The sequence below is a fragment of the Exophiala dermatitidis genome, assembly GCF_000230625.1.
Source record: "Exophiala dermatitidis NIH/UT8656 unplaced genomic scaffold supercont1.4, whole genome shotgun sequence".
In the NCBI taxonomy this organism is placed as follows: domain Eukaryota; kingdom Fungi; phylum Ascomycota; class Eurotiomycetes; order Chaetothyriales; family Herpotrichiellaceae; genus Exophiala; species Exophiala dermatitidis.
The window spans coordinates 3,332,042-3,359,333 of NW_008751649.1; the positions used below are offsets into that span (position 1 = coordinate 3,332,042).

A 27,292-nucleotide genomic window follows, 5' to 3' on the forward strand; every position below is an offset into this window, starting at 1 on the left:
TCTGGCTGTTGTTCTCCTTCTCCCTCTGGCTGTTGTTCTCCTTCTCCCTCTGGCTGTTGTTCTCCTTCTCCCTCTGGCTGTTGTTCTCCTTCTCCATCTGGCTGCTGTTGTCGTCGTCGTTCCCTCGTCCCCATTCCCATCCCCAATTCTCCCTCGTCACCTATCGGCACCGTCATCTTTGGATCATCCCAAACAACTCGAAACACTTCTTCGCCACAGACATCACCATACCACGCCCTCGCATTGTCCAAATCCCCCTCGACACGATGTAAAATCCCATGAACGTACATTGCCTCCGAACAGGTCTTGGGGGTTCCTTGCATGTGTCTCAACAGGAAATGGGCCGACGATAAGTCGTGGTTGAGCATGTGCAAGAGGGATTCAATCACGGGATGGATTTGGAGGGTGGAGATTTGGTGGCGGAGGAGACTTGAGGGTTTGTGGGAAGGGCCGAAAAGGGGGAGGAGGAGGGGGGTGTGTGGGTAGTTGGGGGGGAGGAGGTCGTATTTGAGGGAGTGGTAGGGGGTCTGGGATTGAGATTGAGATTGATGATCAAGATTAGACATGTTGAATCAGATCAATCGCAGTCTGGGGGGTTCAGTTGAACTTTTTGTCGTGTGTGTCTTGTCTGTTGCTGCGCAGCAGGGAGGGGAGTATTGATTTGTACTGGATCTTCTCGATCTGAGTTCGCAAAGGAGAAAAGATTCTTGCTAGATGCTCTTCTCGGGCGAAATATGTCAAGATGAATATCAGACACCAGGGATCAGACCGTCCACGTTGGTGGTGCAGTATATGTTGGAAATATTTTGACTGACGCGAGGTAAGTTAAGTTTGGACGATTCTCAACAATGCAGAAGAGAATAAGGCTGGATGGGAATAACAAGAGGAGGAGACGGGGCTGCAGTGTGCCAAACTAGATTTCAGATATGTCCTTCCTGTGGTATAGTATCGTATCGGCCCGTATCTTTTTCAATATCTTGATCATCATGGACCACTGTTCAGTAGTTCGTTTGTGAAGAAGAAAGTAAAATGAAACAGCGCCGACAGGTCTCGTAGTCGTCGACGTCATGACATGCCATAAGTATGCCATGCAGTGCAGCGGAGAGACGAAGGACTCGCTTGGAGCCCGTGACCCCTTTTCATGACAGCCTTGTCTTGCGCCGCCCCCGCAGTCGTCATCGCCCACGAAGTGATAGTATCGAATTGAGGCTGAGGTACAGAGAGGGCTAGCGGTGGGCAAATCTGGGTCGTTTCTTTCTCGACTTCCGCTCGAGTTTAGGAGTGAATAATGATAGTATGTAGTATATATGTTGAGGATGAAGGAGCGTGAGTGGAGAGAATACAGCATGAGGTTTTGTAGGGGCCCGCCATGGCTGGAGGGTCTGTTCAAGTTGCACTAAATGGCTGGGTGGAGGGCGCCAGAGAGATGATCGACACTGTTGCGTGTTAGTACTACAGTCTATATCCCTGGCATGCCTCCGAGTGCGAAAGGGAGACAAATGCAAGAGACGCAGAACAGCCGATAATAGGGAGTCGTCATTCCCAGCCTCGTGTGATTGAGATGTCCAGCTGAGCAAGGCACGATCACGATTGCACATGCGGCAGTTTAGAAATGCTGGACAACGAGCCTCGTATTGACGTGTCCTTGAGCCGAATTCAATTCCGAGTAACAGGAATCAATCCATTGCCCTCCACACTCACAACCTTGCCCTCGTCTTGTTTCCCTTCAGCTCTGAAATTATAGCTTGCGCTTCCCGTTCCCCAGTCCTGGTCGCTCCCTCCATATACCCTCTCCAAACGGTACTCAGCTCAGTACCGGCGAAGTGGAAGTTGCCCACAGGAGCGCACAAAGCTTCCCAGCCATCGGCCAAAACACCTGGCGGCATCGAAGAGCACGGGCATCCCCAACCAGAGTATTCCTCATGCATCCAGGAAGACTCAAAGGCCTCGACAAACAAGGGCGTCACATCTTGACCGTTGTTGAAGATATCACTGATTTGTTTCAGGATAGATGACTTTCTAGCCTCGACATCCAGCGCCGCCCATTTGCGCCCAAATTGACCGCCTAGGAAACAAGTCAGAGTGTAAATCCCATCATCGGGGAGAGTAGTGTCGCGAAAAACAGAAGCGGGGCCGGTGAACGATTGTGCCAGGCCACAGAGGCCATTGTCCACCCAGAACGGCTTGCTGAAGGTAACGAGATACTTTGTATAAAAGCCGTAGCGGGTGCGATTGACCACGGCGGTCTTGGCCTCAGGTAACGGCGGATCGAATTTGATGGTCTTGTACACCGGCGTCGGGACGGTGATGATGACTTTGCGAGCGTGGTATGTTTGAGCCGAAGATCCTTTCGTCGTCACGGACACGCTACCGTCGGATCTGTTTTGGGAAATGCTGGTTACCGGACTGTTTAGTTTGATAGACCCAGGTCGCAGTCTTTTGGCAATGCCGTCTGCGAATGCTCCAACTCCCTGCCGGATCCGAAGATACTGCCCGCCATGCTTGCCATCGGCGCGCACAGTCATCAGCCCTCCACCCGATGCGCAGTACTCGATGAAGTACAGCGCGGATACTTCGGACGGGTCCACACCGAGCATGGCGTGCGTCCATACCTGGGCGGTGGCGAAGGCTTTTTCAGTCGCTTTGGCCTTGTGCAGAAAAGCCTCGAACGATATGTTGTCGAGTTGCTGTCGATGCGGTCCGGCGGCAAAAATAGACAGGTTTTGTGCTGTGGAGAGCCTGTCGACCTCATCACGAATCGCAAGGCAGGATTCGGTGTCTTCCACTGAAGCAAACTAGATATGGGTTTGCCCTGTCAATCTTATGTCCAGGAAGAGAAAGGAATCGTTAAATTTACCTTGGGCACATCGCCATAAGGGAATTTAACATTACTGCCATCCATGTCTTGCACAACCACGCCCCCTGAGACGTTCTGCACGTACGTCTCTAGCCCCAGCTCCTTGGCCCAAGACCACATCTTGCTTTGGGTGCTGTCGTTGATCCATGCCGCTCCCATGTCGGCCTTTGCTTTCCCGGTTTTTGGGTCGCGCAATGTCAACGTCTTTCCTCCCACGCGATCGCGCGCTTCAAAGACGATATAGCGAAGACCGGCTTCCTGGAGAGTCGTTGCTGCTTGAAGACCCGCCAGGCCGGCCCCGACGATCACCACATCATATGAGGAAGACATGGTTTCAAGTTGTTATGACCGAGTGTCTTCCTTGTGACTCGAATCAATACGCGATACTAGAACCCTGGCTTGACTGTAGGTACGCTCACGGCCTTGACGTCTTGAGCTCGCTGGTGTATACATCCTCGTCAGGGTTTGACCAAGGCAGTTGTCAGGAAATCAAAAACAATGGTGTGTTATCACTGATTGATCTGGCCGTGATCTCTTGCGTGCTGGAGTCGGAGATGGTCGCCGTTCTCCACTTCGGGCATTGGGGATCGATCTGGCCAGCGTTTGACCCCTGTACGTGGTGAAAAGTTTAACCATCCTTCTGGAGCAGGCAGGTGTCTCCGCCCGTTGCTCAGTTCACTGATAAGGCGTAGCAGAGCTGATGCCCCAAGAGCACGCGATGCTGAGTGACATGAGAAGCGGCATTGGCTGACCGGAAGAACTGTAACAGTTGCCAACATGATTGGGAGTCGGGAGCCTCGTCTTCAAGGTCACCCCTGGGGAAACCATCGCCGATCACGTGAGACGTTAGTCAGCCACCGTGCTTACATAACCATGTCTCCATATTCGCGGCCTCACGAGTTCATCTTCTCCTGTTCCCCTGTCTGCTTCTGCCTTCTCCCCGCCATCTGTGTGCATGCATGGCCCTCTTTTATTGACATCTCCATTCGATGCCAGACCCTTACATATCCGGCGCCATGGCCTCGGTTACTGCTAATTTAATTTCTCCCAACCGAAGCCCCAGGGTTGATCGATGTACAACTGGTACCTTCAGCTGCGGAGTACTGCAATCACGATGTCCCCTCTCTGGGCGACATGGTTCATCAGTGTCGCTAGGACCCAGGTACTTGACGAATTCGTTGTGTCGTACGAGTTTACAAGCTTTGCCAATCGCCAAGTGGTTCATGTGCGGTCTACGCTGGCTCAATCCTTACCTAGGTAGACAACCCTGACATCTCTCTCTCATATCAGCCAACTCTGCTATGTTATCTCTGGACCGTCTGAACTGGATAATAACAGACAACCCGCACCGAGGTGGCCCTGAGCAAACACCTCTAGTGCTACAGGAACACGAGCTGCGCTTGACGATAGCGCCTCACCTTTACATTGCGGGAGCGCACGGCCCAAACTGGAATGCCTCCACAAGCTCCATCCGTCTGTAAGATCTTCCAGCATTCGCCTCTTCTAACACTGGCGTTTGCGGTTCCGGTCGAGCCAAGCCAGCCCACTATTCTCAACCTCTGGGAAACTCATAACACCATCATTGTCCTTCTTACCTACTCAGGTAAGGCGACAAGCGAGAATACGCTGCTAGTTCTAGGATATATATAAATCCTTAGACTACGAGCGCTACCGCATGCGGGGTTGGAAGTCAGCAGTACTCCTGATTGCATTGTGACCAGGTTCCTTTCGGAAGAAGGCCCTCGCCTCGGCTGCTATCGCTGAGAAATCCCCTCTCTTCTTAAAAATGCCAATGCAGCATGCCCTTGATCCCCCTTGTCGTCTGATCCTGCCTCTAGCGCGTCATCTCAGGCCCGAGGTTGTGGGAAAGGACCCCGTTCGCTCCCTTATGCACCTGCTTTCGTCTTATATTGCCCATCTCACGATCTTTGTGTAACGTGTCTCTTGTTCAAATCATACAGCTGATACATTACCCAAATACTCATCTACACCATGGGGCGAGAAGATGTCGAATTCAAAACCTCTGATCGAGTCACTCTCAGAGGCTGGTTGTACACCAGCGACCTGTCCTCGGGCAAGTCCCCTTGCCTGGTCATGTCTCATGGCTTCTCCGCCTTGAAAGAGATGGACCTCAATACCTTCGCCGAGTACTTTGTTTCAAAGCTTCCCATCGCCTGTCTGGTCTATGACAACCGTGGGTTCGGCGACAGCGATCATGCTGAAGGCGAGCCCAGGAGTGAAATTGTCCCTATGACCCAATGCAGCGATATTTCCGATGCTATCACATACGCATCAACAAGATCAGAGGTCAATCCTGATAAGATCGGGATCTGGGGTTCGTCCTACAGTGGTGGCCATGTCCTCTACGTCGGTGCCGTCGATAGAAGAGTCAAGGTCGTGCTCAGCCAGGTCCCATGCGTGAGTGGCTGGGACAATTTTGGACGTCTTGTTCGCCCAGACTTTGCGGTTGGCTTCAGTGCCAACTTTGCCGCAGGTACTGAGAAAAGCCATCCTGATTCGATTCGAAAGCTAATCTTGCCATAGATAGAATTGCCCGGGCGGAAGGCAAGGAACCGGGTTATGTGCCCGTTGTTGACGCCGATCCTTTGAAACCATCAGCCTTACCAACCCCCGATAGCTATGAATTCTTTTCCTCGTGGGAGAAAAAATCAAATTGGAAGAATGCCGTAACTCTCAAAACGTTGGTCCACTGTCTTAACCATTAGTCGTTGATGTTAACACTGACCTAAAAACCAGGGTCGAGCTCTTCCGTGCCTATGAGCCACAACAACTAATCGACAAAATCGCCCCCACACCACTCCTGATGACCGTTGCGACCGGTGACGTGCTCACGCCTGCAGACCTGGCTCTTGGTGCATATGCTCGTGCAAAGGAGCCTAAACAGTTGCAATTGTTGCCTTGTGGACACTTTGAGGCATATTCGGGGCCCTACTTTGAAAGGAACGCCGGCACACAGGCGGAATTCTTGAGGAAGTGGTTGGTAGAGAGTTGAGCTAGGCAAATAGCTAAGGCGACTGTGTTCATTCGTGTCGCGGCATGTTTTATCAAAGCTTTTATCCTGCTGTGACGTTGCGCCGTGAGGGCTATTGATATGCTGGGATGTGAGGCATGATACAACTGCCTTATAGCATTTAATCCTCAACCTCGGTAGTGGGCAAGATAGGCTGCAAGGAGACTGTTAAGAAGTAATTCAATTATGCTGACTGACCATGATTGATGTCTTGTAGTAATTCTATTCGCCAATCGTGGTTCAGATGGCAGCGGGACCAGGCGTGAAAATGTGTCAATTCGTACCTGCTTAAAAGTTCAGCCTCGTTCAGCCTCGTTTTTGCGTCACATACCGAGAATAGCATAGTCTGCAGACTCGGGACAACATCAATGCCAGTGGTGTTTTACCATCAGCTAAACTTCTACATTCCATTTCGTTGCCATCTTGATCCGACTATAACCTTTGCACTGCTAGCCAGAGGTTTGATTCATTCGCAGATTGATGTCATAAGGTCACAAGGGAGATTGTACGCGACATGCTGCGTATCAGACAATGGTCGTGGTAATGCGTCAACGGGAACTGGTCGGTAGCGAAGAGCGGCGGTCACAATTGTCTCGAAATGACGAAGACCTAGTCAGGATCAACAGAGACTCTGCGGTTGATCTTGCGCCTTCGACTCCACATACCATCAACCGGCCGGATACCGACAAAAGCAATGCACAACCACAGAGCCGTTCATCAAGCATTTCTGGAAGTCGAACAGCAACCTCTCAACCTGATTGCAAGCCAAATGCTGCTTTGTCTCGTCGAGGCAAGAAGCTGGCAACTGCAAAAGCCGACAAGGACAAGGCCTCGTCAGACGATGACCAACCTCTTATTGACACGACTGCCCAACTCGCATTGCATTCCAAGAAGACGGCCCGCCTACAACGAAGGCAAGAGAAGAAGCAGTCGGCTCGGAAAATACGATCGGAAATCCAATCGATCCTCGACCTCCCGCCAGAAATTTTGTTGCTCATATTGAGTTTTCTACAGCCCAGTGACATATACACATTACTACGTCTGAACCGGTTAATGCGAATCTTCATTCTGGACAACGAAAACGCCATTGCCGACAGCATCATGAGCCGCCGGTACTGGGTACTGCGGCAATGCTTCCCGCTGCCCGTGATGCTGGAAAAGGTGCCGGATATTGCACGTCCGGTACTGCTGAGCCAACAATGGCAGGATCGGTTGCGGATCCACAAAAGCCCTTACCAGCACATCAAGCAGATTGACCCGTCGACAGTTTGCACCTGCATGAGCTGTGTGCTGGCCTGGAACAATCTGTGCATCATCCTCGACCTTGCCCACTGGCAGCCCAACTTTGACAAACGGGAACCACTTCCCATTATCCCGCGTGGTCGAAATCCCGAATGGAATGTTGATCTGCTGGAGAAGAACGCCCAAATCGTCATGAAGGCCATGCATAGTCCTCTGGCTCATGCTCGTATACTCCAAATCCATCTCGACGTGACTACCCGCACGATACTGCGCACGGAGCGGTGGCGGAGAGATGGGAAAGAGAAAGACAAAATCGATCGTCCGAACTCGAGAGACAAGATACTGCCAGTTGAACCGGCCAGACCGCGTCTCTATCGTCTCACGGATGAAGATGTTGCTGCTCAGACAGATGAGTTTCTCGAGCGAAGTGGTCCACCGAGTTACCAGCCTATCTACATGCGTGACAACTACTACAATGTCGAGGCGTTTGTGCCGAATCGCAAGTGGGACAGAGATGAGCACCGTTGGCACTATTACTCCAAGTGGCCAAAGCCTCATGAAAATGACCTTGCCTGGTTGGTGGCGAGGTTTACGCCGAAGACTTGACAAGGGTTACAGCGTACACTTGGAGCACAACTCGGCCTTGGTCCAGTCAAGGGCAGGAACTGCTAGTGGAGCAACGCTTCGGCAAAAACAGCCTGCTACGTCGACGAGAGAGCACCGTCTTTTGCTGGTTGATGCCATCGGCGAACCGTGCAAGGACCCAAAAGCAGCTCTAGCCTGCATGGTGGGTGCGAATCTCTTCGATGAGTCGGCCCTATGTCAATGTAGGTCGGCTATTGCTTGACGAGGTACTGCAATCCGCCATGCTTTGAGGACAAGCGCCGAGCGCAAGTAACGAGCTGAATTGAAGCTCGCCAGGGTTTGATTCAGACGCAAACCCGGCGCCATTCCACACACCACTCCCGTGGGCAGAATGAACAGCCATTCAGGACAAGCCAAATGAAAGGAAAAGCCGCAGTAATCAACCAACATGACAGAATCTGCCATAACGTGAAGTGGATACAAGCGCAGAGACATGTGGTGCATGGGAGGGAGGAGTCGGCCAACGGTCTCTGGAAATGGTCTTCCCGGTACAGTACCGCTGAACCTACCTACCTGTAGGTAGGTACGTAGTGATAAGACTGGGCGTCTCAGAGGTCCTGATCCCAGCGGAGCCGCTGTACTGTCTCCCACACCACATAGCCACACTAGCAGTCAAGAAGCATCGATGCACGATTGACATCCTCGCGCGTAGCTACGTAATTCTACATTCAGTGAAGAAACGAAGGACGAGGCTCGCGACTCTGCGAAGCAAACATGTCAAACACGGTGTTTATCGATAAGAACCAGAGTAGCAGGTTTGCCGATTGCTCCGCCGGAAAGTTTGTAGTAAAGAAACAATTTTGTTTCGCCGATCCCTGCGCTGCCGCCGCCGCCTGCGCCACAGATTTGAGATTCTACAAGAAAACAAAAGACGAGAACCAGCCATCCATTCTTTCTCTCCCCTCCGCCCTCTATCCTCATCATCGAAGAAGGGCTGTTGCTGTTCTTTCTTCCCCACGACCATCATCACTTTTATCTCTCTCTCGACATGGCTTCAGACGAGATTGTATGGCAGGTGATCAACCAGCAATTCTGCTCGTTCAAACTAAAGTATGCAAACCATGCTCTCTATGTTTTTTTCTCTCGCAGTTGATGAGTGATCGTCCCTTCTATTGATTCTTGCACCGTGCCGTGTGCAAATTTTGCCGTGTAACTACGCGACATGTCACACAAGAAAAAAGTACTCTTCTTTTGATCAAACTCGAGTCTAACAATTTTTTTTCTTGTGTCTAGATTGAACACCAAAGAGCAAAACTTCTGCCGCAACGAATACAACCTGACCGGATTCTGCAATCGACAATCATGCCCGCTAGCCAATTCACGGTATGCGACCGTTCGACCAGACCCCGAAACAGGGGCATTATGTCTGTTCATCAAGTCACCTGAACGGGCACACCTGCCTTCAAAATGGTGGGAAAAGATCCGACTGGCCAACAACTACGAGAAGGCGCTGGCGCAGATCGACGAGAAATTGATTTACTGGCCGAAATTCTACATCCACAAATGCAAGCAGCGGCTGACACGGTTGACGCAAGTGGCGATCCGGCAGCGGCGCCTGGCCAAGGAGGAAGAGAGGCTGGGTGAAAAGCTGGTGCCGAAATTGTCGAGCAAGATTCGCCGGAGGGAGGAGACGCGCGAGAGGAAGGCCGAAAGTGCCGCCAAGGTCGAGAGGGCGATTGAGCGTGAATTGATTGATCGGTTGCGCAGCGGTGCCTATGGTGATCGTCCTATCAATGTCGAGGAGAATGTTTGGAAGAAGGTCCTGCGGGGCCTGGAGAGGGCTGAGAAGGGTGAAGAGGAGCTCGAGGAAGATGATGAGGAGTTGCTCGAGGATGAGGATGAGGCCGAAGCGGAGGTTGAGTATGTTTCGGATCTTGAGGCCAGCGGGGATGAAATGGAGGACTTTGATGATTGGTTCGATGGCGAGAGTGCTGAAGATGACGATGAGACGGGTGCTTCGGAGGAGAGTGAGGATGACGAAGAGGATGATGATGAAGATGAAGAAGGAGATGCTGCTGCTCAAGGCAAGAAGAGGAAACGCGTCGCTCCGCCTGCTAAGCCTCGCAAGAAACAGACCGGTCGGGTCGAGATCGAGTATGAGACCGAGTTACCGCAGAAACAGGCCTTGTTTGCCTAGAGTGGTTGATTCGAGTTACTGCATCGAGAAAGGGCAGGCTGCATATCTATATCGATCTCTTCTGTCCTGCATCTTTGTCAAGTTGAGGTTCAGGCTGAGAAGGGTGTTGGGCCTAGAAAAAGTCAGCAAATCTGCATTTGTGGCGTTCCGAAGCAAGCAATTGTTTATGCAAAAAGAATACAGGTGCCCATGCGCTCCGTCCACTGCTCGTGTTTTCCACTGCCAGAGGATTTCTAGTTGAGTCTGTATGCTGTTCACCCTGAGTGAGAAATACGTAGTACTCTAAGACACAAACGCCATTGACATATCTGAACACCTAGATTGAGTAATTGCGCCCATCAGCACGAGCAGACCAGGCCAGTATAAACACGCCTTTGCCAATATTCGTCGCTCTCTGCGCAATAACAATCCTCGGGGCATTTGAAGTCTCGTAGCAGTATGCAATGGTGAGAATAGGGATGAGCCGGGCGCTGGGACGGGGACTGCAAAAGAACGTGGGGAGGATGGATGACTAAGGAATATTCAATCACGTGGAGACCTTTGGAGGGGCATCGGTGTCCTGTTCCCTGCATTTGTTGAATCGTGGACGCTCAACTCCGCATTCGCAGCGACGCAATTTTTCTGGGTCCGACGCCAATGGAAACATTGTCTTGTGCCAGTGATTTGAGTCCTGTTCATTTGACTCATTCCTTTTCCTTTCTCAAAACCGACTCGAACAGCCGAAAACATCGACAATGGCCTCCATCGTGACCACCCTCCAGTCCAAGCTGGGCTACAACACCAAGAAGGCCCTCCTTCTTGGTGCCGGCTTCGTGACCAAACCCACCGTCCAGATCCTCGCCGACGCTGGCGTCGAAGTCACAGTCGGTAGGTCAATTACAGTCAAACTGAAAGCAGGGACAATGCTGACATGTCACTCTACAGCCTGCCGAACTCTCGAAAGCGCAAAGAAGTTGGCCGAGGGCCTCAAAAACACCCGACCCATCTCTCTTGATGTCACCAACGCCGAAGCCCTTGACGCGGAGATGGAGCGGGCCGATCTGGCCATCAGCTTGATCCCGTACACCTTCCACGCGACGGTCATCAAGTCGGCCATCCGTAAGAAGAAGAATGTCGTCACAACCAGCTATGTCTCCCCGGCCATGCTGGAGTTGGAGGAGCAAGCCAAAGAGGCCGGCATCACGGTCTTGAACGAGATTGGTGTAAGTCTATATAAACACGTTCATGTCAAGAAACACGCGCTGACAAAATCCAACGACTAGCTTGATCCCGGTATCGACCATCTGTATGCCGTCTCCATTATCGAGGAAGTGCACAAGGCCGGAGGAAAGGTCAAGTCATTCCTCTCATACTGCGGAGGTCTTCCGGCTCCCGAGGCCAGCGACAATCCTCTGGGCTACAAATTCTCCTGGTCGAGCCGTGGAGTGTTGCTGGCACTGCGAAACGCAGCCAAATACTACCAAGACGGCGAGATCAAGGAGATTGCCGGCCCTGATCTGATGAACAGCGCCAAACCATACTTCATCTACCCTGGCTTCGCCTTCGTCGCCTACCCCAACCGTGACTCGACCCCATACCGGGAACGGTACAACATCCCCGAAGCACAGACGGTGATTCGCGGAACCCTGAGATACCAGGGATTCCCGGAGTTCGTCAAGGTGTTGGTTGACATTGGCTTCTTGTCCGATGAAGAAAAGGACTTCTTGAAGCCATCGGACAAACCCCTGACGTGGAAGGAAGCCACCCAAAAGATCATTGGCGCCACCAGCTCCACGGAACTCGATCTCTCGTGGGCCATCAGCTCGCGGACAAAGTTCAACGACACGGCCGAGAAGAAGCGGATTATCTCTGGTCTGAAATGGTTGGGTTTGTTTTCTGACAAGCCCATCACCCCGCGTGGCAACCCCTTGGACACCCTGTGCGCCACGCTTGAGGAGAAGATGCAGTACGAAAAGGACGAGCGTGATATGGTCATGCTGCAGCACAAGTTTGAAATTGAGCATAAGGACGGCACAACTGAAACTCGCACCAGCACCCTCTGCGATTATGGTGACCCTAACGGGTATAGTTCCATGGCCAAGCTGGTCGGTGTGCCCTGCGCTGTGGCCTGTTTGATGGTCTTGGACGGCCGTATCAATAAGAAGGGCATTTTGGCTCCTGTCACTTGGGATATCGTCGAGCCCCTGCAAAAGGAGTTGAAGGACAAGTATGGCATCTTCTTGAAGGAGAAGACTATCGAGTAGGAAAGAAAACAGGTAGATACTGTCAAAATCAAAATAGACTGGGCTAAAGAGTCATAGGACATCGGTCATGACTGTTGGTCATTGACATATGGACTTGGTTTTACAGTTTTTCCTTTTGGTCTATTGTACAGATGTATCTAAAACAGGCCTAAAGAAGATCAGAATGTCTGATCCTGTTTTTGTTTCTGGTTCTACACGGTCCTCCTGGAGTCAAGGACTTGGTCGCAATTCGACAAGAGTATCTGGAACAGCAAGATCGATACCCAAGCAGGGATGCAATGATATAGACATGTCATACCAGTGATCTGCAACTTGAATGATAGCAAGGAGTAAGACAACCAGACAACCTTCCCTTCACTCTATTCCGGCATCCTTTGTCCTCTTGGCGACGGTTGGATTGGGTTGGATTGGATTGAATCAGCCTGCAGTGGACTGGGTCGGGTTGTGTTGGCTTGATTTATGATCTGATCTGGCATTGAGGTGGGCAGTGCAATCTTCCTCACAACTTGAACGGCGAGGGCCCAAGCGTACCTACAGGTAAGTAGGTAGGTGGTAAGGTTCTGTAAAGATAAGTGTAAGTACAAGGGCACCTAGGTAGGTAGTACCAGCTAGTAGGTACAGTAGTAGTAGGAGGTAGTAGTCTTCCAAGCTCGATCGATCGCCACTCTTTTAGCATCCATACATCAGATACCTGGTAGGTAGGTATCATTCCAATCATCGCCCGTGCCGTGCCGGTGCCCTTACGGTGCAGGTCGGTAAGGATGTAGGTATGTAGGTAGGGACTCAATAGTAGCCCAGGGGGTAGTGCCCTACCAGTATATAGTAGGTGTTTCAGCCGTGTTGTGTAACCTGTTGTCGTTGTCGTTGTCGTTGTTGTTGTCCTTCTTTGTTTCTGGAACCGGTGGCGTACCGTATTGTACCGTCGCGGCCGCCGAGTTCAGCTTCAGGCTGAGTGTGAGCTGACATTCAGTTTCAGTCTCAGTTGCAGATGGATGTGCACGTTCACATCCACGGTTAGTAATTGGACTCTGACTCCTCGTCCTGGTGTGCTGTGCATGACTCGAATCGACCTCATCTTCCTCGATGAGAACGACAGCGAAAGGTTCGAAACCAAAGGGAACAAGGCTCTTTCAAGGTGCTTGCTCATTCTCCCGAGCTCATCTCCCATCATCTTCCGGGGCCACCATCACCGTCATAATCCTCACGTTTCCCATCATAATCCTCATGCCCATGATTTCCACCATCATATTCCCCTTGTGATTGTTCCTCCTCCTCTAATCTCCGATACTTCCTCCTCTTCTTCTTATCCGCCGATTTCTTCCTCTTACTCTTCCTCTCCTCAACCTTCTTCGCCCTACTCTCATCCCCTTTTTGGAGTAACTCAACTTTTTCCGCTAACAACCGTTTCGCAATCTCATGGTTCTGAGCCCGACTCCGCGTCGCTTGACATTTTACCACGATCCCAGTAGGCAGGTGGGTCAGTTGCGCCGCGGAATTCGTCTTGTTGATCTTTTGGCCGCCTGGCCCCGTGCCTTTGAGGTAGACGTGGTGGATTTCGGAGTCGGGTAGGGTTGGACGGGGGGGAAGTTGTTTGGCTTTGCGTTTTTCTTTGGTTGTCGATTTGTGCTTGGACTTGTCGTTGGTGGTGTTGCTGGGGATGCTGTTGTCGGCGGCCGCGACAACGTCGTCGGAGTTGGACGTGGACTTGGAGTCGTTCTCGGATAGCGGTGGCTTTTCGTGGTTCAAGTTTGTAGACGCGGATGTCGACTCGGATTCCGTAGCTGTTGTGGGTGCGGTTGCGGTCATCATCGTCGCATTTGTGCTATAACACTGAAATAATGACGAGTTCTGGAGCCAACTCTTTTGGTCTGTTGTCCTTATCCACCACAACGCCGACCATAGGGGACGATGCGAGTGAACGCTACTGTAGATTCCCCGGGTCGTCGTTGCGCTGGCACTCGCAATCGACCTCGGATTCGAACTCGACCTCGACGTCCTCGTCAATGATGATGTAGATATAGTCCTGCTGCGCCGGCACTGGCTGCGCATTAACATCATGTCGAGCCTCTGTATTTGGGTCGTGATAGACCGGTGCCATGAGTGTCCCGCCATGCCAATGGACGGATCCGATGCATACTACTCCTGTTGGTTTGTTACATGCCAGGCAGGAATCGGATCAAAGATAACCTTTGTCTGAAGACCACTGCAGGGCTTCGCGATAACTTCACATCACAGCGTTGCAGTTCAAATTGCGGGATCTTGAGTCAGGTACGTTGTAAACTGCCTCCCTCAGTTCCGCCAATCAAATTCCAAAGAAGGGCAGGTTAGCCGCAAAGCCTTGCCGTAAGCCATGGGACAAGGCTGGGACAAGGCTGGCTCAACCGCATTATGGTCCATACCACTACTAGTACTCCAGTACCACTGCGAGTTCAGGGCGTCCTTTACAAGTGCGAGTGGTATACAACCGACATATACTACCTACCTAGTACATTCTAACTCGACTGTGCACGTAATAGTAGACTGGGGATCAATTTATGGTCCACTGGCATATCCTAGCGTTGCAAAACTTCCAAGTCTGGGCTTCTACTTTCATCTATCGCCAAATGCAGTGTGTACCAGGTACATGACTTTTGATTGTTCTGTTCGCGTCTCACACTCTCACTTCCGGCTGGTTCATCCTCTCTGCCATAATATCACCTCCCCTGGTTCAACTACAAAGTCATGTAAGCGCTCAGAACCTTCTTGGCATCCGGACTTAAAGCCTCATTGACGACCTTTCCTATTCTCCCACCATGTCTCTGATCAGCCGATTTGAGATACTGGCCCACCCATTTTCTCAGATCAACAATATCGGCAAAGGGATCACTGATCGGCCGTCGAACCGTATTGAGTTGAGTGAAACCGACGCCAAAACTGCTGTCTTCGACGTCCAACTCGGCAATCATGTCATCAGCTTTTGGCGGTAGAGGAGGATCTTCCAAAAGTTTCAACAGTGCATTACATGTCAAGGGCCATCCTTTCGGGTATCGGTCGACAAACGCCTGCGAATCCGCCAGCGTCTTGGTCAAGGAAATCGCGGCAATCTTTCGGTCCAGCGGCCGGGCGAGTTCTTGTGTCTTTGGCAAGATGATGCTCAAGTAAAGTTGGCGGAACACATCATGCTGAACACGGTCCGTGGCTGCAACGAAGAAATCCGCTCCAAGCCCCTTGTCGTCGCGCGACGACACAAAGTGGTAGAACCGCACAAATCGCAACTGGAACGCTTGAGACTGTTTCCCTTGCAGACGCGTAAGCATGATGTTCAGGAGATGCACCCAATACTGTTCTAATGCCGAAGGCGGCAGGGTGGAGATGACCGTCTCCAAAAGATCAAACCCATAACCCTCATAGATCTTGGTTGACACCAGCTTCTGAAAGATTCCGAGAACTGCTTCAACTTGGTTGGCCGCGATCAGTTCATCGGCGGCTCGGGGGATAATGGCAGACAACAGTCGGACCAAGGCAGGGATATTGCCGCGCTGTTCCCACAAGGTCGGACCGAGGATGGGGGCGATCAGCGGTCTGTACTGTGCCGGCAAAGGTTTGCTGGGCTCGGCCTCGAGAAGAGCGGCCATCAGCTGGAAAACATATGGCACAAACTCCTCGACATTATTGGCCAAAATGGCCGCAAACGGAGTGAACAAATGAGCGCCAAGTGCTTCTGACTGTGCCGTCGGTGTAAACCTGATCAAGGCTCCTAGACTCTCAAAGTGGTAGTAGTAGAATTTGGGATTGCTGGGGTTGGCGGATATGATCGTGGTGATGGTGGTCAAATGCTGGAGCACGCTCTCGGCCACGGTTGAGATGCCGTCTTTGATGACAATCAATACTCTCATGATACAGCGCATGACGAACTCGTTTTCTTGCACCTTCTGTGGTGCTTGGTCTTTCTCCACCAGGCTGAAGAGATGTTCAAGGAGACTGCTTGCCAGGGGTTTGATATGATCAGGGTCGATGACCGGTTTTCCAGTTTCGTCGGTCATGGCCAGTACTCGTTCCACCGCGACGGCTGCATAGGTGTAAACACAAAAGTTCGAATCTCCCAACAGGTTCACCAGTAACGGCATGACCTGCTGCCATTGCTCCTTCGTGATGATACTCCGGAATACGTAGAGGTATTTGATCGCATCCACCTTGATCAGCGGCTGGGCATTTTGGTCCTGCAAATCACTTGCGAGGTTCTTTGAGAAGAAATCGCCAATGTCGACGAGGGGGTTCGTCTTGGTCACTCCATGCGTCGATGTTGTAGCACCTTTGGCAGCAATGGCATGGAACAAGCTCACTGCCGTATCTTTGGCCCTCCAGTTCTCCTGCGGGTTACCAGCAAAGTCCTGCACGCATTTCTGTACATATGTCATGGCGACTCCGGTCACGGACTGTTCGAACTGATCGCTCAATTGGCGCAAAAAGTCCCCCGCTGCCCTCCGACGTGTCTCGCTGTCCGAGCCCTCGAGATCTCGACGGATAAATTCAATGGGTTCATCCTCAAACATCTCGATATCGGAATCTCGCAGAGCCACGTTCGGAAGGATGACCTTCTCGATGATCTGGGTCTGGATGTTGGGATTGTTGAACGTTTGCGCTTGTTCGTTGATTCCGGCAACCTGGGTCAGGAAGTGGAGAGCTTTGCTGACAAGGATGTCGTTTCTGGGCTCCGGCCCAATGGTTGTCAGAAGATTCCAAGAGCTCTCCACAAAACTTGGGACATGTTTGGAGAAATCATCGTAATATTTGGCAATATAGAGGGATAGTGCCTCGAAAATGTTGGCCTTGGTATTTTCCAACGGGCCGGCCTCGGATTCATCGTCGGTTTGCAGAAGAGGGTTGTTGTACACCAGATACTTCAAGAGCAGGCCCGAAATGCCTGCCAGGTTGTCTTCAAAGACCGGTGACAGATCCTGGCAGGATAAATCATAAAAGAGCAGAAGGACAAGGTCGAGTTCTGCAAAAGCATTCCGAAGTGCCTCCTTATCATTGCTATGGCTCTCAATGTAGGCATCCAAACTCTGCCACAGCGTGAGAAAGGGCTGGGCAAATTTTGTAAGGACATGATTGATCTCGGTGAACAATTCATCGGATCGAAACAACGGCCGCCACCGTGCAAAGATGGAATGGGCGACTTGGAGTACTCCTGCATTGACCACTGGATCATCTGGTTTCAACCGAGACACCAGATCATCAACCAACGTATCCCAGCGCTCCCAGAAGTCACTGTCTGCGATGACACTGATCGCTTCGCCCAGTTGAGTCTGAATGCCCCGAGGCACAGATATCATGAGTCCCACGATCTCGGTTTTGATTGCGTTGACATCTTGCTGCGGTAGCTTGTACTCGCCCTCCACATTGGTCCAGTTGCGTTTGATGAAGTTCTTGAAGAATAGGGCAGCCGCAAGCCGCGTGTTGTATTTGAACTGGTCCGAGGCTGTGATTTGGAGGAGAGAGAGTGCGAAGCCCGGTTTCTTTTCTTCCGCACGGATCTTGAGTTCAGCTAGAAGGAATGTTAATCAGTGATCGGCAGCAGGAGAACAAAGTATTTCCCTACCTTCTTTATTTTGACGCGGATCGAGACTGGCGTCAAGTAACTGAGCCAGAGGCTGCAAGTTAGCCATGGTGAGGATGATCGACAATCAGGACAAAGGGCGGCTGGTTGAGTGGAGGATTCTAGCGCATGATTCTGACCAACAACGGATGCGCTCGCAGTATGTGGTGATGGGTTACGGGAGCTGAGAGGGCGTGAAAGGTGCTGTTCGAAATATCTGTGGCACGTAGACCAGATTTGTACACACGCAGAAGAACGGAGCGGAGGAATTCGATCTGAGAGATTGTTTACTTGGACTGTTTGTGAATAGTGGCAGCAACTGGAACTTCGAGTTGTTTGCTGGTGGAGGCGGCAGAATTGTTCTCTGACCGCCTTGAAAACTACGTCCGCAATCGCCTGCTGTTCCGAAATGTTTGCTGACTACCGGTACGGCGGAGTAAATGACAGCACTGTTGTACAAGAACGGGGCATCATCACGTGACACAATATCATGTGACTGTTCTTCGGCTGCCAGTGGGACGGAAACGAAAAGCCGAAGCACGTGAAGCAGTGCCAGAATGAAGTCATTATGAAGTGCAGACTCTGCACTGTGTTTCTCCTTATCGCTGTCCACAGATGTGCAGTGGGTGTGGCTGATGAACCCGTTGACAGCGGTAATACTAGTAGTGGCAAGATCTTCTCTACAAGCCTCACGCGCAGCCGCGTCCCAAGTTGTCCAACAACTCAGATTGATTTTGTCTTCTGCTGCTGCCGATCTGGCCACTGCAATTCACTGTATCCTGACTTGCCATTTATCGCCGATAACGTCGACATCTTCTGCCTTTTCTCTCTGTCATTGTGCTGGTTTCGAGTCCCGTCTCTGTCAAACAATGCCGCTCTTGTCATCCTCCGATATCGAACTTCGAAGGGATTGTTAGCGTTATCGCAAGGAAGCATCTGAGGCCCCAACCTGATAGAAAACGTCCCTTATCGCTGGTCGCTTGATCCGACGTCCAGACCCTGCTCAGCCTGAACCTATCAACCTGAAAATTTTCTGCCTCATCTAGCCGATGATCAGCGGCTGCAACGTCTGGTTCTACTACGACTCTTCTTGAGATCTTCTGTCTTGGTAAGTCTGACCCCACTTGCCTAATTCCTTGCTTGGAGTGGTGATACTGCGAGAGTGAACTGGTCTTTGAGCGTACATTTAAAAACGTCCAGCACACTCGAGGTTATATTAAACATTTGTTGGTTCAATTTGGCCGCAGCCTTGTATCATCAGCTGTGGTCTTTGAACATTCCTGCCGTATGAGTGGGAAACTTTTGCCCTTGTGGGCAGCTCAATTACTATATTTTTCAACGCGCCTTGGGCGATTTTCCACCTGCTGACAATGATCTGGGCAGAAGCGAGACCTGGTCGTATGTCGACTGGAAATGATCCATCCCAACAGAGGCCGTCCAACATTCATCCCGATAGAGAGGCCCGAAGGTTATCCCTGTGGCATATACCAGTGTTGGCCCAGAATTCTCGAAATATAGACAATGCTTCTCAATTTGATCGAAACCCCGAGAAATTGCCCCAGGACGAATCCCCAGTGGATTTAAGCAGCGTCCTGTATGAAGGACGTTTGCTCGGCGACTCACCCGAGGAAGCACGTTCATGGCTTCTCAGTTTCGGGAATTTCAAGTCTGGAACGGATGTATCACTTAGATTGCTCGACATCCATAAAGATGATCAGGGCCGTCCGCTTCCTGAGTCTTTATTGTCTCTGCTGATCCAGTGGGTCCCTCTCTGGTCCAAGCGAGCAGACAAGGCAAGGAAGGAAACCAAAAACTCAAGGTCTGGGGTTGCTGTCAAGGAACAGAAGCACTTGCACTGGTTACTCGAGTACGTCTCCGATTATCTCGAGTCGAGTAATGTGGGCTTCGATCCGCTCGAGCTGTCTCGTACAGTAGCCTGCGTCACAACCCTATGTCTGAATGCGAGCCGAGAAGAAGACATCGACGCTGGTGTCAACGTCCTTTACACAATCTTGACGCATTTTGATTATCCAAGGGAAGGACTTGACGAAACACTTGTGGTGTTATGCGCCTCCGCCGCCAACTTATCCAAGCTTCCAAAGCACCTATTCGATTGCTCACGGATTCTCGCCTCTGGATATTTACATAAAGAGGCCATGGAAGCACTCTATTCTTTCTTGCAAACACCCACCCACGAGAATGGCAGCAAAAATCTGTCACATGCCAGAGGTGCTACTCACCATCTCCGAGCTCTTGTTGATGAGCGGCGTGACGACGGCGAGTTTATTCTGGATTTGACAGAGTTTCTTACCCAGCTACATTCCGCCGCCGGGCACGGGGTATTCCGCCTATGCTATGACATTCTCAGCCTTTTGCACGCTGCCATTTCCAGTGAGCAGCGCAGGCCCGAGGTGTCTGCGCTCGATTTCAGCATCATTATCAACATCATCCGTCTTTGCCTGGAAATGACACCATCAGGCTATCCCGCCGCCAATACCGCCAAGACCTCTCTGTCCCCGACTCCAAGTCCGGAAGAGGAGCTGCAACGCCATTACGAGAAACGTCTGCGAGACAGAGAGACGATGGTCAGGAAGCTGGGTGAAGATATCTGGCAGGTTTGGGATGAGCTCCCTGCCGGAAGTCGGGACTCTGTCCATGAATTCTTCCTGGACTTCCCCCAGTATGCAGACTCTGATTTATTGTCGCTCACACTGGATTACGCGAAGCACAAGTACCTAACTCCACAGGACAGCAGCGTTGCTGATTGTCATGCTGCGGAAATCTTCGTGCGGATACTACAAGACGAGTCCCTGTCGGCGGGGAGTCGTAGTAAGGCTATTGAGATGCTCGTTCAGCTGAAGGACCAACCTTTTGCACCAGCGTCAACAACCGGCCCACAAATTAACGGTAGCTACGTCTGGATATTTGGGAAACTTTTGGACCAAATCGAGATTGAGCGGAATCCTAAGGTGCTCAACGCTCTGCTCAACTTTATCCAAACCCTGCTATCCGACTATTGGGAGGCTGCAAAACACGAGGAACTGGTTATACGCACAATCGAGGAAACTCGTCGGCTGATTCTCGCCGGCCACGGAGCATCTCCCTGTAACGAAGACGTCGCTGTAACCGGTACCAAGGTTTTGGCGAATCTGTTCAGCTACAGCATTCATACTAGCACCAAACCCGCTATCAGGGCATTCGAAGTATTGCTCGAAATTGCAAGCTCCCAGTGTAGGTTCCGTCCGGCTAGGTTGGTCGCAAAGCGGCTCCTTTTCCGCATCAGAGCAGATGATGGTGGCTTTATCTACATTGTTCAGACGAGTGAGAGCCAACAGATTGCAAGTGCTCTCTTACGCACCCGGGAATCTGTTGAGATCTTCAATACCGACATACCTTCTATGCAGCGACATTCAGCGAGCAGCACAAGTCTTTCAACAAAGTCGGACATTGCTGATCCATTGTGGATGTACCCAGACACTGAGGATGCGGTCTTCCCCCTTGCCGGGCAGCCCTCAACGATCCTCAATGTTGACGAATCTTCGGCTCCGCAGGCGGTGGCTGAGCTCGACATGGACACCTGGCTCATGAGTATCATACGATGTCTGCAAGCCGACACTGATTGGGAGACTTACAGTTATACCGTGGTTCACGCGGCGGCACAAATCAACAATATCTCCTTGTTCCTGAATTCCATGGAAGCCGTTGTGAAGCTGCGTCAAATCCTTTGCGATCAGATTGTCAACAACTCGTTTCGAGAAGCTCCTGCCCACACTGGACTCAAGCGTTCAGATGTTGCGATTTGCATGTTCAACTTTCTCATTGGCTTCATTCCCTACGCCACCATCAAGACCGAAGCGGTCCAAAAGGGTTTTGGGGATGACCTAGTCAGAGCACTACTGGTTGGGATTGGCGGATTATGGGAGGGTACATCTCGTCCCTGTATTCACGCATTGTCCGTTTGCAGCCTTGAGATACCAGCATCTGTTGCCACATTGTACCCTACCATCATTGACAAAATGTCGAAGAACATGACCCAAACTCACCTGACCGCCCACATCCTGGAGTTTTTGATTCAGGTGTCACTTTTGCCGGAGATGCATTCAAATCTCAACCCGGACGAGATCCAGATGATATTCGGAATGTGTATACAGTTTCTCGAAAAGACGCGAGAACAACAACACGCATCCCTTTCTTCGCCACCTGGGAGGATACATCCAGTCTCGCGGCATAGTGGGCTGAATTTCCGACGACCGCCATATCGAGCATCCATGCTTACAGACATTGGGCTCCCTCAGTACTCTGCTTGTCAGGCCTACCACAATATGATCTTCTGGTTTCTTTCACTTCGTCTTGAAATCAGGGCAAAGTATGTTCCATGGATCGTACCTAGACTGGTTTGGAAGAACGTCCGCGGAGAAGAGACGATCGACGAACAGAGTGAAGTGCTTATCGATATGATGCAACGATCTGCATTCTCGGACCTTGGAGAGACATCTCCAGATCCGAACTTTGCCGGGCCTGAAGATGGCCCCGTGAATTCGGCTTCGTGGATTGTAGGCCTCAGTGTCATCACTGCCGAGACTGCAGGCCATTCAGGGAAGACTCAGATCATCAAACGGCAGGCGTCTGGTACGACTTATGCGCGATACCAGCAGATGACAGCGCCGCTGCCCTCCCATCATGCACCGAGCCATACGGAGATACGCCATGAAGAAACAACGACGATCGAAGTGCTGCCCCCACACATTCTGCTCCAGATGGTGGCCAGTGCAGCTCCAACGGGTGTCGCTGAACAACCACTACTGTTGCCAAAGGAGGACTATGTGACCAGGGCATTAGAGAGCATTGATCGAATACCAACCGTTTCCAGCCACAAAATCGGTGTGCTCTATATCGGCGAGGGACAGTCCGATGAGTCTGATTACCTCGCTAACACTGAAGGTTCCCGCGATTTTGAGCGGCTCTTGGACGGCCTTGGCTATGCAGTATCGTTGAAACCACCGATACAGTTCAATCCGCAAGGGTTGGAGTATCCTCGAGATGGGGAAAAGACGATCGCCTGGCGAGACCGGGTGTCGGAGATTGTCTATCTTGTTCCAACAATGATGCCCACAGATCAAGAGGATGATCCTCAGTGTATAATGAAGAAGGCCCACGTTGGGAACTGCCATGTGAACATCATCTTCAACAGGTCAGGGAAAGTGTGGACAATGGACAATTTCAAGTCTCAACTGAACTACGTCAATATTGTCATCACACCAGCCGGACAGAAAAGGACGACGCCAGATCCTGATTATATGCCGGGCTTCTATACGGTTCAGGTCGTCACACGGGACGACCTGCCTAATATATCCCCGGCTGCAGACCCCAAAACGATCTCGGCCGCTCAACTGGCTGCTTTTGTTCGGGTGTTGGCATTGAATACGGACATGTTCTGTCAGACCTGGAACACCAAGGATAACGATACGGAGTTCCCCAGCACATGGCGGGCCCGGCTGCAGCAGATAAAGAGGTTGAAGGAGCGGGTGGCAACCAGGTCTATGGACAGGCGGCCTTCAAGTCTTCCCTTTCTCTCTGGTGCTAGTTCGGCGCCGGGTGCAGGGGGTGGCAGGAGGACTCCCGCGTCCCGAGAGGAAGAAGTTGGTCCTCGAAAGGACGGAGCTTTAGCGATGCAGCTGGACTTTAGTTCATGGACTGTTCAAAGGGAAACATGAGGTCTGGTCATGCAGGATCACTTGCGCCAGAAATGGAAAACGGAAAATGGATAGCATGGAGCTGAGTACGGGGAGGGTAAAAGCAGTCTTTTTCTGGGTCGGTTGTATCTTGCAAAAGTCGGTTAATCAATAATACCATGCTCATCAGTCTCTAAACCCTGACACCGCACTGATGAGTCTTGAAGTACAATGTTTTGTTCTGTAGCTTGACGAGTCTGGACTGCAAAGATGACGAGGCTGAGGCCAGAGTCGCTTACATAAGCGACCGGGTGCATCAGCCTGAGCCTCACTGGCAGGTGGCCTAGGGAGCAGTACTACATTGTAGTAGTGCATCTGGTGCATGTGGTGCCCCTCGCTATACGACTGCGATCCGTCTGTCGGCGGCCTGAGCCACGGGACGGGACAATCTGCCTTGTACGTCACCAACCTTGACGGCGCCGCGAAAGCACTGGCAGTGGTAGCAACTTGAACCACTGCACATGCTGTACACCACCATACCTAGGTAATGAGCGTGTAGTCAGTCACCCTCCGCCTGCAACACCAGGCATCAGCAATTCCAAGGTTTACAGTTCAATTGCGCGTCATCCGCCACTCCAATCCCCCAGGCCCCTACATCAACCCATCTTATCCTGTGCATACGCTTCTCCGGACCACCGGCTACAGTACGAGCATGGCATGCTGAGCACTTCGAACCGCAGCCTCCAAGACAACAACCGCGATCATGACTACTCAACCATCGTCGTCCAAACCAGACGCACCCTCTCCATCGGCGTCCTTCTATGACCTCTCGGACGATGAAGAAGGGGAATACAATACAATTACACATGCCTCCACCACAAGAGGGGTCAAGTTGCTCTACTCCAAGAGCAAGGTCTATGTCCATCCCACACCGTCTGCCAAAGACAACATTCCAGGCTTTATTGCCCTTGTCCAGCAGAAATCGTCGCCTCTAGCCTCAGACGACCGACCCCATTCCTCAGACTCTTCTAACAAAAAGGCCAACGCCTCCAACTACCTTCTTGCTTGGGTTCCTGAAGCCTCCCTGAGCGAGGACGAACTCAGCACATATGTCAAAGTGGACTTGAAAGACGGCGAATCTCCCCCGAAGCAGACTTACCTTGTGCCTCCGCCGCCCCTTGCGGCATCCTTCGACGAGTCCCCGGTCGGCCCATACGCATTTTCCCTTCCTCTGTCTAGCATTTATTCGATACATATCCGACCACCGAGCCTGGGTTGGTGGTACGGCAGCATAGTCATCAATACACGCGCAGGGACAAGCCTTCCCGCCCTATTCTTCCACGATTCCGAGTGCGAGAGCACCATTCTACAAAAGAAGAAACGAGCCCGAGAATCCTTTGACCCGTTTGGTGAAAGCGGAGATTTGTTCTGGGGTGGAGACGAGGTTCTGCGGTGGCTCAAACGCTATGTCAATGTGGAGCGAAGCACCGCGGAGCCATCCATTTACCTGATCGACCCCTCGGAAGAAGATCGTCTTGGTTTTGGTCAAGGTCGAAAATCGCTCGAAGGGGAAAACAAGAACGACGGCTCGGGTTCGAAGAAGTCCAACCAAAAACCTCCATCAGGGCCTGGAATGGACCCCTTCACCAAAGCACTCAAGGAAACGAGGTGGAAGATCCTTGAGCAATTGTCCAAAGTAACCACTTTTACACGGCGTACGGCGGAAGATCTTGCTAATAACAAGAATATTCCTCCCCAAGTACGGCGACTTGTACAAAATCCCGAGATACAAACTCTCCAGGATGAATTCGACAGTGCCAAGTTATACCTGGCACGATGGGCCATGACCATCGCAGAGCAGAGTGAAAGGGAGAAGAGGCAGAGAATATGGACGGCTCGAGATGTTCTGGAGTCGGAGGAGACCAGTGTGGGCGACTTTGAGATTCTCGACATGGAGGCCGGAAAATTGACCCTCAACGATAGCAAGAGAAGACCGGTCAACCTCCAAGAATGGCAATCGTTCTTTGATTCCAAGGGCACACTACAAGTGACCGTGGATGAGGTAAAAGAGCGCATCTTTCACGGTGGCCTTGATCCCGAAGATGGAGTGCGGAAGGAAGCCTGGCCATTCCTGTTGGGAGTGTATGACTGGGACAGCACCAAGGATGAACGGCATGCATACATGAACAGTAAGAGAGATGAATACATCCAGCTCAAAGGAGCCTGGTGGGACAGAATGATGGATGGAGACGCCACCCCTGAACAGGAGGAGTGGTGGAAAGAACAAAAAAACCGAATTGGTAAGTTCTATGTCCTACCTGATTGAAGTCCAACTTACATCCCCCGGCTGACCTGGCAACTCGACATGTAGAAAAGGATGTGCATCGAACAGACCGAAACATCCCCCTATTCGCAGGCGAAGACATCCCGCATCCCGATCCCACGTCACCGTTTTATAATCCCGATGGTCCCGGGACCAACGTGCATTTGGAGCAGTTGAAAGATATGCTTCTTACATACCTGGAATACGACACACCTCCGTCACCCGATGCTTCTTCCCCCACTCGCTATCGAAGTCGCAATCCTCATCCTCTGAACCTGGGTTACGTCCAAGGCATGTCAGACCTCCTCTCTCCGTTATATGCGGTATTTCAAGACGATGCCGTCGCCTTCTGGGCCTTTGTAGGCTTTATGCGGCGTATGTCTCGCAACTTTGTGCGGTCACAGGTGGGCATGCGGGCCCAACTCAGCACCCTGGACCAGATGGTGCAGATCCTGGACCCGAAACTGTACCTTCATCTGCAATCAGCCGACTCGACCAACTTTTTCTTCTTTTTCCGCATGCTGTTGGTCTGGTACAAGCGCGAATTCGAATGGAGCGACGTCTTGAGGTTGTGGGAAGCCTTATGGACGGATTATTACAGCTCCCAATTCCACTTGTTTATCGCCGTTGCGATTCTTGAAAAGCACCGCGACGTCATCATGGACCATCTCCGCCACTTTGATGAGATACTCAAATACATCAATGAGCTTTCTGGAACGATTGAGTTACAAGAGATTCTCTTCCGGGCAGAGCGGCTGTTCAAACGTTTTGAGAAAACCGTCGAAGCGGTCGACAAGAAGAACACTTTTCCGGCGCCAAGTGGCGGAGAATTGAGGCAAAGGAAGCCGGCGGACGACGGTGAGGGTGCGGCCAAATTGGGAAGTTCGACAGCTACCACTACCGGTGCTTCCTCCTCGACAGTCGCGGGTCGACCGTCATCATCTGGACGCGCTCTTCCAGCGCAGAACCGCCAAGTACAGGCCAAACCGGGTCAAAAGGGCAAAGGGAAGGAAGTGGAAAAAGAAAAAGAAGCCGAGCAGATCATCACTCCGGAACTGCGTCTGCTTTTGAGTCGGAAGATCATCACCCTAGATGAAGAGGGAGTTGATGAGGCCAAACCAAGGGCAAGTGGGTTGAAGGACTAGTATAACTATTGCTCGTACGAGTGGACAATATGATGCAACGACTTTTGGGCGGATTAGGGCACTGGCAGGATATTGGTGTTGCTGGTGGCATTGGGACGATTTTGGTAGCGTGAGAGAAAGGCGACTACAGTAGGGCAGGGCAGTCAAACTGGGACTTCTATAGCCATTGAGACAGGTTAAACCTGAGGAGCAGTGCACCGTGGCCTTGGTAGCATGAGATGTCAATAACCACTGTATGTCCGACGGTGAGATTCGAAAGCATAGGTATCATGTAACATGCAAAGGCGGGTGAAATCGAAGTGCCAGTGGTACAAGCAATCCAGTTCGAGTTCGAGTTCTCCTTCAAATTGGAGATTGCTCGGTCGGAGGTTGATATTATAATATAATACATAAATGCGGAGTTTGTGGAGCAGGAATGT

General features: G+C 51.4%; 10 protein-coding genes across 10 annotated transcripts in view; 6 read left to right on the top strand and 4 right to left on the bottom strand.

The window, feature by feature from the left end:
- HMPREF1120_05493 (uncharacterized protein) overlaps window positions 1–566 on the bottom strand; it is a gene marked incomplete at its 5' end in the record, with an annotated part of 1,501 nt that extends 935 nt beyond the window's left edge. The window contains one exon of the mRNA XM_009159672.1: window positions 161–566. Coding sequence (XP_009157920.1) covers window positions 161–566 — 406 coding nt within the window. The remainder of the gene's footprint in view (window positions 1–160) is intronic.
- A 1,131-nt stretch (window positions 567–1,697) lies between these two features.
- HMPREF1120_05494 (monoamine oxidase) lies at window positions 1,698–3,187 on the bottom strand (the record flags this gene model as incomplete). The annotated part of the gene is made up of 2 exons (XM_009159673.1): window positions 1,698–2,795; window positions 2,858–3,187. 2 exons carry the CDS (start codon window positions 3,185–3,187, stop codon window positions 1,698–1,700), a joined length of 1,428 nt encoding a protein of 475 aa, XP_009157921.1.
- Window positions 3,188–3,782: 595 nt separating this feature from the next.
- HMPREF1120_05495 (uncharacterized protein) lies at window positions 3,783–6,088 on the top strand. The gene is made up of 3 exons (XM_009159674.1): window positions 3,783–5,351; window positions 5,402–5,558; window positions 5,615–6,088. The coding sequence occupies exons 1-3, from the start codon at window positions 4,850–4,852 to the stop codon at window positions 5,868–5,870; spliced, it is 915 nt and encodes a 304-aa protein (XP_009157922.1). The 5' UTR covers window positions 3,783–4,849; the 3' UTR covers window positions 5,871–6,088.
- A 179-nt stretch (window positions 6,089–6,267) lies between these two features.
- On the top strand, window positions 6,268–8,501 carry HMPREF1120_05496 (uncharacterized protein). Its single transcript, XM_009159675.1, has one exon. The coding sequence runs from the start codon at window positions 6,420–6,422 to the stop codon at window positions 7,734–7,736; it is 1,317 nt and encodes a 438-aa protein (XP_009157923.1). The 5' UTR covers window positions 6,268–6,419; the 3' UTR covers window positions 7,737–8,501.
- A 55-nt stretch (window positions 8,502–8,556) lies between these two features.
- HMPREF1120_05497 (uncharacterized protein) lies at window positions 8,557–10,228 on the top strand. The gene is made up of 2 exons (XM_009159676.1): window positions 8,557–8,825; window positions 9,009–10,228. The coding sequence occupies exons 1-2, from the start codon at window positions 8,764–8,766 to the stop codon at window positions 9,910–9,912; spliced, it is 966 nt and encodes a 321-aa protein (XP_009157924.1). The 5' UTR covers window positions 8,557–8,763; the 3' UTR covers window positions 9,913–10,228.
- A 278-nt stretch (window positions 10,229–10,506) lies between these two features.
- On the top strand, window positions 10,507–12,819 carry HMPREF1120_05498 (saccharopine dehydrogenase [NADP+, L-glutamate-forming]). Its single transcript, XM_009159677.1, has 3 exons — window positions 10,507–10,779; window positions 10,837–11,114; window positions 11,175–12,819. The coding sequence occupies exons 1-3, from the start codon at window positions 10,647–10,649 to the stop codon at window positions 12,153–12,155; spliced, it is 1,392 nt and encodes a 463-aa protein (XP_009157925.1). The 5' UTR covers window positions 10,507–10,646; the 3' UTR covers window positions 12,156–12,819.
- Window positions 12,197–14,410, bottom strand: HMPREF1120_05499 (peptide chain release factor RF-2). Its single transcript, XM_009159678.1, has one exon. The coding sequence runs from the start codon at window positions 14,265–14,267 to the stop codon at window positions 13,323–13,325; it is 945 nt and encodes a 314-aa protein (XP_009157926.1). The 5' UTR covers window positions 14,268–14,410; the 3' UTR covers window positions 12,197–13,322.
- A 181-nt stretch (window positions 14,411–14,591) lies between these two features.
- HMPREF1120_05500 (uncharacterized protein) lies at window positions 14,592–18,089 on the bottom strand. The gene is made up of 2 exons (XM_009159679.1): window positions 17,737–18,089; window positions 14,592–17,682 (listed from the first exon to the last, which is right to left on the bottom strand). Exons 1-2 carry the CDS (start codon window positions 17,801–17,803, stop codon window positions 14,867–14,869), a joined length of 2,883 nt encoding a protein of 960 aa, XP_009157927.1. The 5' UTR covers window positions 17,804–18,089; the 3' UTR covers window positions 14,592–14,866.
- Window positions 18,090–18,344: 255 nt separating this feature from the next.
- Window positions 18,345–23,637, top strand: HMPREF1120_05501 (tuberous sclerosis 2). The gene is made up of 2 exons (XM_009159680.1): window positions 18,345–18,841; window positions 19,117–23,637. Exon 2 carries the CDS (start codon window positions 19,134–19,136, stop codon window positions 23,445–23,447), a length of 4,314 nt encoding a protein of 1,437 aa, XP_009157928.1. The 5' UTR covers window positions 18,345–18,841; window positions 19,117–19,133; the 3' UTR covers window positions 23,448–23,637.
- A 147-nt stretch (window positions 23,638–23,784) lies between these two features.
- HMPREF1120_05502 (uncharacterized protein) lies at window positions 23,785–27,273 on the top strand. The gene is made up of 2 exons (XM_009159681.1): window positions 23,785–25,705; window positions 25,777–27,273. Exons 1-2 carry the CDS (start codon window positions 24,169–24,171, stop codon window positions 26,871–26,873), a joined length of 2,634 nt encoding a protein of 877 aa, XP_009157929.1. The 5' UTR covers window positions 23,785–24,168; the 3' UTR covers window positions 26,874–27,273.
- Window positions 27,274–27,292: the final 19 nt, after the last annotated feature.